At 40.1% G+C, this 12,654-nt stretch overlaps 2 protein-coding genes across 10 annotated transcripts in view; one reads left to right on the forward strand and one right to left on the reverse strand.

Annotated features, from left to right (window-relative positions):
- LOC131686117 (uncharacterized) overlaps positions 1-12,654 on the reverse strand; it is a 280,208-nt gene that overhangs the window by 43,782 nt on the left and 223,772 nt on the right. The window lies entirely within an intron of this gene.
- LOC131686114 (muscle-specific protein 300 kDa) overlaps positions 1-12,654 on the forward strand; it is a 113,822-nt gene that overhangs the window by 28,808 nt on the left and 72,360 nt on the right. For all 6 annotated transcript variants that reach the window (XM_058970270.1, XM_058970268.1, XM_058970265.1 and 3 more), the window contains exons 2-4: positions 1,781-1,842; positions 11,815-12,293; positions 12,348-12,624. In XM_058970270.1, coding sequence (XP_058826253.1) covers positions 1,781-1,842; positions 11,815-12,293; positions 12,348-12,624 — 818 coding nt within the window. The remainder of the gene's footprint in view (positions 1-1,780; positions 1,843-11,814; positions 12,294-12,347; positions 12,625-12,654) is intronic.

A 12,654-nucleotide genomic window follows, 5' to 3' on the forward strand; every position in this document is an offset into this window, starting at 1 on the left:
CCCGATCTTCCTGTAGGCGATTTCGAATCTATATTCATGCTGTGGAAGGTGCGCACATTTGTGATGTTGGAGAAAATTTTCCCGTTCATTAGAACGTGGTCGATTTGGTTCTCAGTTTGTTAATCAGGTGATCTCAGGGGCGGGGTTCAAGTCACTGACGAGGAGCTTCACATTCTGCCGCGGGCTCCCAATGCGCGTAAAATGCACCTTTCTCGTTCTCGGGTGACGCTTCGTGAGGGCAGTACACGTTAACGATGCTATAGTTGTATAAATGACCTTTGATCTACACACGTCCTTTCACTGATCGTCTGGTACTTGATTACGCGTTGGCGCATCTTGCCCAGCACTACAAAGATGATTCCCAACTTGTTTGTTGTGCCGTCGCTCTAGTAGAATGCACCGCGCGATACCCGCTTTTCCACACATTCTGTCCTGCCAAGCAAAGTTCCTACAATGCTACGTCTTTGAAGTTGCGAGTTTCTGCTCATTGTGTAGGATTCGTTCGAACCCAGGGAAGCAAAAAGGCTTACAGTTCGATACGCCAAGTCTCCAATCGTAGTCCTTTTTTCGTTACGTGGGCTTTGATCGATTATTCCGATCTGCCTTGTCCTCCTGATTCTTCGTAACGTGGTGTTTTCCGGGCAGGTTGTTTGACACAACCTCCTGTCTCCTCGGACACCTCACGTATTCAGTTCTGTCTACGGTTGGGTTATAGCGCACATGCCCACTCACACCTGCTCATTTTGCTTCTACTGCACAAGACGGTAATACCCAGTCGATGCCGGACTACAGATTAAAAGTCATCATAGATTATAGACAATTATCAACCATCTAGTGGACTACATTTACAGATCTATATTTATAAACCCTTTGAAAACACAAGGAAACGGACCTGAATAATTCGTTGAATATGAAGCGCATCAGATTTGAAGTGTCATTTCAATATGAAGACCTTATTAGATTAGAATTAGATTTTGATATTTAAGTGGAAGTTCGAGTTGTAAAAATTGGAACCACTTGAAAGACTAACGAAATGAACTTCAATAATACGGACTTACTTGAAAATAGATTGATTAAAACTCAAATTATTTAGAATAATGTAAAGTAAATAGGAGATCGGATTCAAAAGTCGGGTTGAAATATGTTAGAAAAGTATAATGTCACATGTATTCCAGCGCCACATAGTGATAGAAACATTTCAGCGTTTCTATAGTTATCGTACCAGCACTAAGATCCCTTTCTATAGTAAATAGAATCTCGAACATAACGATTGATTGAGAAGAGTACAGAAAGAGAACACTCCATCACTAACGAATGGCCATAGCCCGGTTTGAGAAATCTGTCTAACCATGGATTTCTTGCTGTAGCAAATAAGCCGATGTTGTCCCGACAACATTAAAACTTTTCAAACTGGGTTATACGCTGCATAAATGAGGGAGCATTCTGTTTGAGCATAAGCATCTAGTCATTTTAGGTGAAACGGCGAAGTGCTTCGCTGTTAGGACGTTGGGTATAAATGTATCATTTCGTTCTGATGGTGCAGTTTATTTATTTGGTTTCCAGGGTTTTCGTTACGCACGTTCGGAATTTTTCCACGGATGATATCAGTCTTGCGTTGGACTTTTCTCATTACACTTCGCTACTAGCTGGAATTCATATACTAATTAACCTAGTTATGTAACAAGGATGTATCAAATCTTTGGAAAATTAGGAATAGTAAATAGTTTTAATCATTTTCTGGTTTAAACATAATGTGTACAAACGTTGTTTTCTATTTCAGATGAACAAGAGCGCGTGCAGAAGAAAACATTTGTGAATTGGATAAATTCGTTTCTACATAAGGTAAGCTAGTGTATAACAATTTATTGATTTCTCGTGAGTAATTAGCTATTTTACAGATATCTTTTATGAATGATTCATTTTTAATTTTCATAATATGTTTGGTGATAATAGTGTGAGCCAAAACTCGTACTTTGAAATATTGGCGTATTTTATCGGTAATTTTTTAATGTTTCGGTGACTATTGAAAAAGTAATATAGTCAACTACAATCGCCTATTTTAGAATCACAGATAAAATGTTAAAGAACAAAAATCAATAATTTTTTTCTGAATACTAATGGGGAGTGTAACCACGACAATAAACACAATTATTACATTGTTCGTCGTTTGTATGATTCAGAATTAACATAGTGCTACTATATTCCTGAGCGGAGTACAGTAGAGAGTACAGTCATCCAAGTTTATTATTAGAACTGAAATGTTCACCTAATATGAGTGTATAGAAAGTTCAGCCCAATATAAAGAACAATTCTTAATGCTGCATTATTCCGCGAAACATGACATCGTATTTCAACAAACTTAGCAGATGGTTCTTACCGTAGAGGCCATTTTGTATGTGATGAATTTTAAAACGGGACGAAAAATTCATTTTTTTCTGATTTATTCATGACATTATTCACTTTTCTCTAATACATTATTAACTGAGACAATAAGGTGTTACTTAGTTGTTTTTAAACATTACTCAATTTCCCAAATATAAATTGATGTGTGTATTGCGTATATTTGATTCGATAGCATTGTGTGTTCATTTACAATGTGTGTGGGTTTTTAACACGTCAGAATCAATATTTGAATATTTTTGACTAAGTCGTTCGAAGGCACATGATTATTTTCATCTTCTATTTTTTATGTGATAGATCAGTGGTACACCTTCGCATTCATCCTGTGTTATTGCGGACCCCCACCAAACTACTTGGATTTTTGGGAGATTCTTATCTATAGCGAAGAGTATTTTTGTAATGAATGTAGCGTAAATTATTATATTCACGAATTACCTATGCAAATAAACGCGCACCTTCAAGCGATTTTGTTAATAATCTTAAACATATACTACTTTTGCGGTGGATGTGAATATTCTTTTTATAACATACTATATCTGAAAATAGTGCTGTATTGAAAAATCTTGAAATTTTTTGGGATTTTTTCGTGAGTGTAATTGGATCTTTCAAATTTAATTTTTAAGTCCTTTATCAAGTGTAGTTTAACGCAAAAATATTTTTCTTCAATTCTTGATTCAAAAAAAATATTGCTTTAGGATCCAGTTTTATGGTTGTTTTTTTTGGAGGTCCAAATCAGGTAAACCTGCTTCAACTTTGTAGCTTGAGTAAAAATTCATATATTCAATACCTAACTCGCGGAGTTACGGCTTTTTCTCCGAAACCCTATTTCATTTAAGAGGTTTACGGTGATCACGATTGAAGACCAATAGATCAACTAAACTCCCAAAACACAAAAAAAATCTTTTAGAATTTGAGTATTCCTCGTACCTTAACGATTAGTTGAATAAATAATATTTTTTTCCTGCGTTCTGGAACGATTTCCTAAACAATCGCTGTTTTAAGCTTTAAAAATTGCATTAAAAAATTCTCATCTACAAAACAATAATTTGTTAAAAAAAGAAATCAGTAAGGTACGAGAAAAATAAATGACGATCAATTGAAAAAAAAAATAAGAAAATCGGTTGAGTGGTTTTTCGGCAATCGTGATCACAGAAAAACCATTTTTGGAAAAACGACATTTCGAGACTATCGAGTTTAAAATTTGAAGTTACGACCGCTCTTGGTATATGAAGCGCGCTTGGAAGCGCTATAACTTTTGAACTATTTCTGGGATCTCTATAAAAAATTGGGAAAATATTCTCAAGGAGTTGTACTTTTAGATATAGTAATAAAAAAATTCGATTTTTTGAAAAATAAAAAGGTATGTAACCCCTTAAATATATATCGTACCTACACTACTAGACCATGCAGGAATTGTCGAAAATATCGATTTTTAGCATCTGATCGAAATGTTAATTTTAGATGAAAATTTCGCATTAAATGATTGATAAATAAAATTTACAACATATCGAATAGTTCCTACGAGATCCACTAGAATAAATTTGCCCATTGATACCCTCGACATTTGAAAGTAATTGATAAATATAAATAAAAGAAGAAATGTTTTCCTTTTAATTCCACCAGGTATTTATTAAATTCAACATATACGTATTTCGTCGACGTCTTGCCGAATTCTTTAATGTTTAGTGTTTAGGGGGGGGGGGTGCCTTTTGAGCCAATATATTCTGATTAGGGGGGGGGGGGGGGGTCTTATCTTTTAACTTTTTTTAAAGCGATCTACTGGAATGTTTGCTATTTTACATTTGAATAATTAGGAGTTTAAATGTTGAATAGGATATTGATTTTCCATCTTTCTAATATATGCTGTGGCCAATACAAACGTCAACTTTCAATCGCAGTGTATAGGTTCTATTCGCATATACCGCATTAACCAGTGTGTACGTGCTTATACATGAAGCAAGAAAGTCACATCATTTTGTCACCTTTGATATAACAGAAAGGTGTGTGATAAAATAGCAGTTTTCAAAATTGAACGTTTTTGCCTTTCTCAATAGAAAGGTATTGCAATTGCTCCGAAAACCGTCTTGTTAACGGTGGCCCGGAGGGCCGAGTGACGTATACCATTCGATTCAGTTCGTCGAGTTCGGCAAATGTCTGTGCGTGTGTATGTATGTGTGTGTATGTGCGTCTGTATGTGTATGTGACCAAAAATGTCACTCATTTTTCACAGAGATAGCTGAACCGATTTTGACAGTCTCAAATGAAAGGTACAACGTTCCCATAGGCTGCTATTGAATTTCTAATGGATCCGACTTCCGGTTCCGGAATTACAGGGTGATGAGTACGATCATGCAGAAAATGTCGATTTTAATAAATTCTGCAATGAATGTATAAAGGTGAAAATTTTTCCAAAATGTGACCACAACTGGTTCGATTTGTAGTATTAGGTCACTAACAGCCATTCAAAGCCTCTTTGCCCACCATCATCGGTTCTGGAAGCCACGGCGGAAGTATCTAAATTCAGAATAACTGTCACATCGGTTTCTTGGAGATGGCTAGACCGATTCAACCAAACTTAGCTTCAAATGAAAGATGTTGTGTCCCCGTAAATGGTTATTAAATTTCATCCCGATCCGACTTCCGGTTCCGGAGTTACGGGTTGTGGCGTGCATGTGATCCAAATTCCGATGCAAACCGATACTCCGATGAAAGCAAAAAAGATAAAATTTTCGCTAAAATGTCTTTCAAACAACTTAAATTTGCAGTTCTAGGTCACCGACGACATTTTGGGATTTTTCCGATTTCGCACCTTATTTCAATTTAATATAACCGTGGCTGTTTTTTTCTTTTACAAAATTTTAGAACTCGAATAATGATTTCTTTACTTGTATGTAGTTGTCATGTCATGTATAATGAAAATGTAATATATACATTTGAAAGCTTTTAATGAATATAAACGCAAAAATTCTCGTGTTCATGATTGGGAAAAGCACAATGGCACCGCTAGGTGGATTGAAACAGGTTTTTATTAACTCGTTTCAATATAATTATTTAATTTCCATATAATTATTTGCTACCATTATTCAAATCAGCCATTTTTCACCTCCACTTTGAAGCTGGAATATTGCTTTAGACTTAAGTTGCTCAAATAACAGCTGGAGAAGCAAACGAATTTATTGCACGCACTTCCCAGGCTAGATTGGACATTTATAGGAAAAAGATCGATTTGCTTTGACTTTTAAGAATGAATGAATATGAATTGTGTGATTGATCTCATTTATTAAGTAGTTTCAGTTTTGAATTAAACTAATCGAGTTTCTGAACTCTCAAATTCAGATTAGAGATACTTAATTACCTACTTAAATCAAACGTTTTAGCGTTTTCTTCAGCTTCATTCTTCAAAATCAGAAATCATAAAGTCAGTAAAGATACGCTTTTCAAGAATCAGGAATCACATTGTATGGGCTCGATCGGCATGTTCCACATGTTATTTGGAGCTGTACCTTGCCATGTTGTCGTCAAGAGCGAATATTGTACTCCATATTTCCCGTAAACTGCGGAGCAAAACTTTCCAGCATCCATTTGATCGATTCAGTTGTCATAACTCTACAAGCAAATGTCCAAGAATTAGAACAAGCTTAAGGGAAATCAGGGGCAATCATCCTTTTTGAGTCCAGCAATTTCGGTATCCCACCAAGGAGTTCCTCTAGAAACACGCATACCTTGGAACGAACAAGTCTTTTGCATGCGGTTACTATGAGTTAGTTTGTTTTATCCATGACCACATCCAAGTCACATGGAGCTTCAATCGTCGAAAATACCCGAAAAACCTTGTTGCCAAGCCCTAGAGGTTCCAGTTCGTAGTTTTGGGAATACGATATGTAAGGCCGATGACATGCTTACGCGATTTGCGATGCGGTAGCGGTAAGCGAAGCGAATGCGTTTGACCTATCTCTTTGGTGTGTGCATGTAGAACGCGTAATACTGTCATAGTAAAAGCGGGGCGAACGCGGCAAAACACTATGACGCGTCCGCAAACGCTTCGCTTTCCGCTTCAGCTTGTCATCGGCCTAACGATATCTAGAGAGACGTCCAGACGAGCCAGTTTGCTAACTCATGCGCAATACTACCAGAGCAGAAAGTTACTTCTAAAACCTCTTCCTTGTCAGACCAGGCAAATATTGGACGAGTTCCTGCACTGATTATAAGCAGAAATGTACTGCTTAAGTATTCTATAAATTCAGTGTCTCTCAAATTGATATCCAAGCTGCACCACAGTATGTGATGGGCATTTGCGTCACTGTATATTATGATTGAAAAACCATTTCGAGCACAGTTTGATACAACCCTTCTGAGATTATCAGAAGATGATGATTTATTATGCGGCAAATATGACGAATAATTGACGCATTTCCTGTTTATGTTGTCAACCGTCATATTGACTGTGAAAGCACGCGGAAACGCCAACCGACTCAGTTTAACTACCATTTCTTCGGCTCGAGCATTCCAAGACACTCTCACATCAAAGATCTCGGAGTCATCATGGATTCGGCATTAACATTCAAACCACATACGTCATACATCATGGATAAGGCATCACGACAGCTTGGGTTCATCTTCCGAATAGCGAAAAACTTCAGGGACGTATATTGTCTTAAATCGCTTTACTGCGCGTTGGTCCGCTCAACGTTAGAATATTGTTCAGCTGTTTGGAATCCGTACTACCAGAATGGGATTGACAGAATCGAGGCTGTCCAACGCAGGTTCATACGCTTCGCCCTTCGTCATCTCCCATGGCGAAACAGATTTCAGCTGCCGAGCTATGAAAACCGTTGCCAGCTTATACACCTCGATACACTCAGCATTCGGAGGGACTGCTCTCGAGCCCTGTTCGTCTCGGACTTACTCTCTGCCAGAGTGGATTGCCCTACAATCCTCGGACGTCTGGATCTTCAAGCCCGCGTTCGAGCTCTACGTAATAACTCCCTTCTGCGAGTTCCGTTCAGGAGAACCAACTATGGTTGCCAGAGCGCTGTAACCGGACTCCAACGAATTTTTAACAGTATGGCGACGGCCTTTGACTTCAACCGGACGCGGAATGCTATAAAAGCGAAAATGTTGTCAATTTTAAAATGTAATTAGTTTAAGCAACCACCATTGGGGCCAAGGGGCTTGTTGGTGAAGGTAATAAACATAAACTGCGAAATGTTAAGTTGGATATAAGACATTCGTCAATAACACTATTCGTAAGTACATACATACACGAGGCATGCCACTTTTATTGGAAGCTACAAACACGGGATTAAATAGCTTTCCAACATAGAAGTTTCCTTAAAGATTGGTAATATAGTTCTTCAATAAAATAATATAGTAATATAGGAAGCTTTTCCTTCCTGCACAGTGCGGGATATATTCATAGTTTCTGTTCGTTTATGCATTGTCTATCAAAGTACTACACATTTGATCACCAGCACTTATTGCACAGCAAACCTCTATAATTCAAATTTTGACAAAAAAAAACACCGGTACCATCTACTACCTGGATTTGGCCGATTTGAAAGAGCGAGGCGTGGTGGAAGTCCGCAGGATTACCAAGATGGTAAGCGGCGTACCGACGAACACCCCACTCCTCGCCTTGAACTTTCCCTCTAGCGGAAAGCGTTTACCTCGGTATGAGGGTAAACGCGAGGAAATATTATCTCAACCCAAGGCAGTGCTCCCGATGTGATCGGTTTGTTAGCAAGAACTGCAACCAGAGAGAGGTCTGCCTTAATCGCGCTAAAGAGCACGAAGTGTCCAAGGAGAAATCATGCCAACAGACCAGCTATGATAGTATGGATTAAAACCTACAAGAACACAATGTTCCCTGAAGTCAGAACATTGCCCACACAAGGCTTTGCGGCAGTAACGGTATCCTAGGCAAGTACCGTCAGCAACAATAAATCTGCTGAGGAAGGAGATCGAAATCCCGAAAAAAAATCAGCCAAAGTCCTCCTTCCAAGCGAAGACAAAGACGCCACCATTAAGAAATTAAAGGAATAACTGCTAGAAGAACAGATATCCAACAAGAACCTCGAGAACGAAATAGTTGCTTTGTGGGGTGCCTTCATCGATATGAAAAGGTAACACTCAAGATTGCCGGTAATCCAGACCTAAACATAGACCACTCCCCCCAGTTACGAAGGAGCGATAGGGAAAAAACCTTCTCCTCTGCGCCACCCGTTGATGTACCGGACCCTCTCGACGAGCCTTCGGCGTCTGCCGTTGCAGGCCTCGCCCAGTCACTGAATACGTAGCCCATGCCATACCCCAGCGTTCACTGGAAAGGTAGTATGCCAGTCCACCCACCAACAAACTCGACCAAGGAGAACCGGCCCCCAGAAGATCATCCCAGCAATCTCCTAGCCCAGAAACCCAGCTGTTCCTGGGACCCGGTAACCTTCCGAACGAGATAGCAAACCGACACTTATCCCGACAACGGCCAACCAACCGGCACCAAAACTAGCATACAAAGTAGCGTTGGGAAAAAAGCGTTCCCCCTCGCACCGCCTCTCGCCGACGATCCTTCGGCGACTGCTAGTGCAGGGCGCCCGGGCGTAGGTCCAACCATATCAACCACCTAGCACGACCAGTCGTACGACACTGAACCCATTCCAGGCTGCCCAGCGCTCGGACACCCTACAACACTGGTTCACCCACTGGCACCCGGAAACCTTCTGTCGGGCTACCATCAGGCCCGGTACCACATAGCAGGTGCCCAACGGAGGAACGACGGAGCACAGAAACACGTTGTCATACTGTCTGCCGATTTAGCACCCGGCCCACATCGACCAGCTGCAACAACGACCACCACTCGGACCATAGCTCGCTGGCGCTTTAATGGGACGCCAACGTCAAATTATCTTGGCTATCCCGAGATAACGAAAAACCTATAATGCCCCCACGCTCATGGTCCAAATTCACCCCAACTGCATGGTGTTTTGAAAGTGGCTGGAATGGATTCAATCCATGAAAACACCATCACCATGGTCCGGAAGGTCACCTTTAAAAACATATGCTGGTGTATTTATGGGAGACACTTTCATTGTGTTTTGGTTGTTGTGAAATTTGACGCGTACCATGTTCATGGTATCTTTATGGGGTTGTATGGTGTTTGATCCCACGAGAATTTGCTCGGGATGTAAAGAGGTCGATTCGACCAGCTTCGACGAAGCGTTCAAGGACAACTTCGACCCACAAAAGATGTACACGCCGGACGAGCCTTCGGGGACCGTCCACCACGTCGCCGAAGCCAGTTTCCTCCAGACCAGCGCCCAGGTGGTGGTGCTCTGAAGCCGCAAAGACCCTCAAAAACTGCCGACGAGCTCTCCGAATACTCCGCATAACGCCGGTCGACAGCCTGCTCAGGACAACCAGGTTCAACCATTTCCGAAACGACGCATGGAGGGCAGTCAAGGCCAAATCGGCAAGCTGGAATGCATTCCTGGGCGAAATCTACCCCGACTCGCCCGCGAAAGAAATGTGGCAACGAATAAACGCACTAAGCGAGCAAAGGCGTAACATCGGATCCAGGACAAAACAAGTACTTGAGATTACCCCCGTGACCTTCTTCTTCGACTTATCACCCGAGTGGAACTCTTCTCCGGACAGCAGTTCAAACACGATCACCAAACAAGAGGTTCCCTAACACCCCCTCTCTTTCACCAACCCCCCTCGACGGTGGTGTAGTGGCCGTCCGTAGCCCAACCACTCACCAGCACCCTATAAATACCACTAATTGGCACTCTGCCGCACCCTCTCTGGTGCTGAAGAGGTCGTCCATGACCCAAAACGATTACCAAACAGGAGGAATTTCACGCCAAAGCTCAGTGTTGGGGATGCACTCAAGCATTCGATTCTGCATGAAATTTCAGTCACCTGGAAAGTCAATGAATGAGGGAGGCGTTGAATCTGAATGGCGGTTTCGGTAAACGCAAGCAGAAATAGGTAACTGATTTTGAAATTTCGTAACACTGCCCACAGTGATCACCTTCCATACAAAAGTCGGACAAAACCTCAAAAGCCGCCCGAATTTGAAGAAAACTTCACATTGCGGTAATTTTGTGGCGCCGAATTCAACATTTACGAATATAAAGTGCACTAAATCTAAAAGTCCATTTTCAAAAAATTGGTATAGTGAATTTTTAGCAGAATACACATTGAAGTTCTGTAAAAAATCTAACTTTGGTTTTGTCCGGCTAGGCGACACTGTGAGACCTCCGCCCCGATCGGGAACGCGAAGGACACCACAGTCCAAATTAGTAGTATCACAAAAAAAAAAAAAATATGTCAGTGATATAAATTTCGAAAGTCTTATAACAAATTTAAGCATTTGGACATATTTTAAACATAATAACCATGCAAGTTATTTTCCTTTTATAGTTAGTTTAGGGAATCAAGTAGGCTCACTCCCTGGTACAGGTACACCTATACAGTTAATAGTATGCAAGACTTGGCCTTCCGGACCTCGAAGGAATCAGTCTTAGCATACAGTTCTTATGTTACATGGGTGCGTTTCGATTTCGTCTCATCAGAAACCGACACTAACTTTTTGTCGGAATAGATTAGCGCCGGCTTGACACAAATCCCTAAAAACTAAAACACACTTTGTTTCAATCGAACGACTGATCAAACGTAATGTTCCGGTCCGAGCAGAAGTTCTGTTTATACCGATAAGACATAGGCCTGCTAAGCCAAGACAAGTTTCGGCTTGACTGTGAAATTAAATCAATAGAATCATAATTTTTGCAAGATACAGCGTCAATGAGTCCAAAAAGATAATGAACGTGATGGTGAGGAATATGCTCGTCCAGTCGGTTCTGGATTAACATTTATCTTTTTGTTTTTTGATTATAGAGGTTTTAACCTTGGGGTCATTCCGGCTCATTTTCTGGGTAAGAAAAATCTCTTTAGCTAAAATTTGTAAGCCTATGTGCGGGGTTGGGAATTAAACCCAGTTGTGCGCTGCTTGCAAGGCAGTCGATTTACCAACTACGCCATGCTCGCCCCATTTAAGATTTAAAAGTTTCTGGAATTAAATTTTCAGTATAATTTATATTACTTAAATGAATTTTAACCTAAGCTTTTTTGGGTTATAGAATTCTTAGATTACCCTGAATCATGCCACTAGCTTTTGATTTGCTAAACGCAATTTTAAACACTTATATCAATGCATTTCATCCCTAGAATATATTTTGATGTTGAAAACATTTCAATATAGGGGCCTCAAATAAACAACAACAACATAAACCTAAGTGTATTTCCCATATCCCTGGTTATGTTCCTGACATTACCAAATTTCCTTTTTTTACAAACATCCTGTTTTGAATCAATTATTATTGCGGTCCCCATTAATGTATCTTTATTCATTTTCAGCGAAATCCACCATTGAAGATAAACGATTTGATACAAGATCTGAAAGATGGAACCAAGTTACTGGCGTTATTGGAAGTTCTTTCTGGAGAACGTCTACCTATGGAAAAAGGCAAGATACTACGAAGACCTCATTATTTAAGTAACATAAATACAGCACTGCAGTTTCTGTCCAGCAAAAGGATTAAATTAGTCAACATTAATCCATCTGATATTGTTGATGGTCGTCCCGCTGTAGTTCTGGGATTGATATGGACAATAATATTATACTTCCAAATAGAAGAAAACAGTCGCATTTTACATTATCTAAATGAGAACATCAGCGGATCGGTGAGCAGCTTAGACAGCTGTACTGCATCTCACATTCCTAGTCCTAGCAAACCCGTATCTCAAGAAGTTGTCGTCGGTATTGGAAATCAAGACATGATGAAACAAGGACCTAGAAAAACACTCCTAAGTTGGGTGAACAACGCGCTTCCGAAGTATTATAATCAAACATTTGCATTTTATGACCCATTTAAATCCAATATTTTCAGGCAATCCGGTTTAGAGGTTCGCGATTTTGGAGCTAGCTGGAGAGATGGAATTGCCTTTCTGACATTGATCGACGCCATAAAAACCAACCTTATCAATATAGTCGAAATGAAAAAGTTCAATAATCGTCATCGATTGGACACTGCATTCAACGTAGCAGAATCAGAATTAGGTATTGCTAGATTACTCGATGCAGAAGATGTCGATGTTAATAGCCCCGATGAGAAAAGCATAATGACGTATGTTGCACAATTTTTGCATAAATATCCCGATGTCAAGGTAAATATACTGCATCTGTATTAAGTAAAG

The sequence above is a fragment of the Topomyia yanbarensis genome, chromosome 2, assembly GCF_030247195.1.
Source record: "Topomyia yanbarensis strain Yona2022 chromosome 2, ASM3024719v1, whole genome shotgun sequence".
NCBI classification, from domain to species: Eukaryota; Metazoa; Arthropoda; class Insecta; order Diptera; family Culicidae; genus Topomyia; species Topomyia yanbarensis.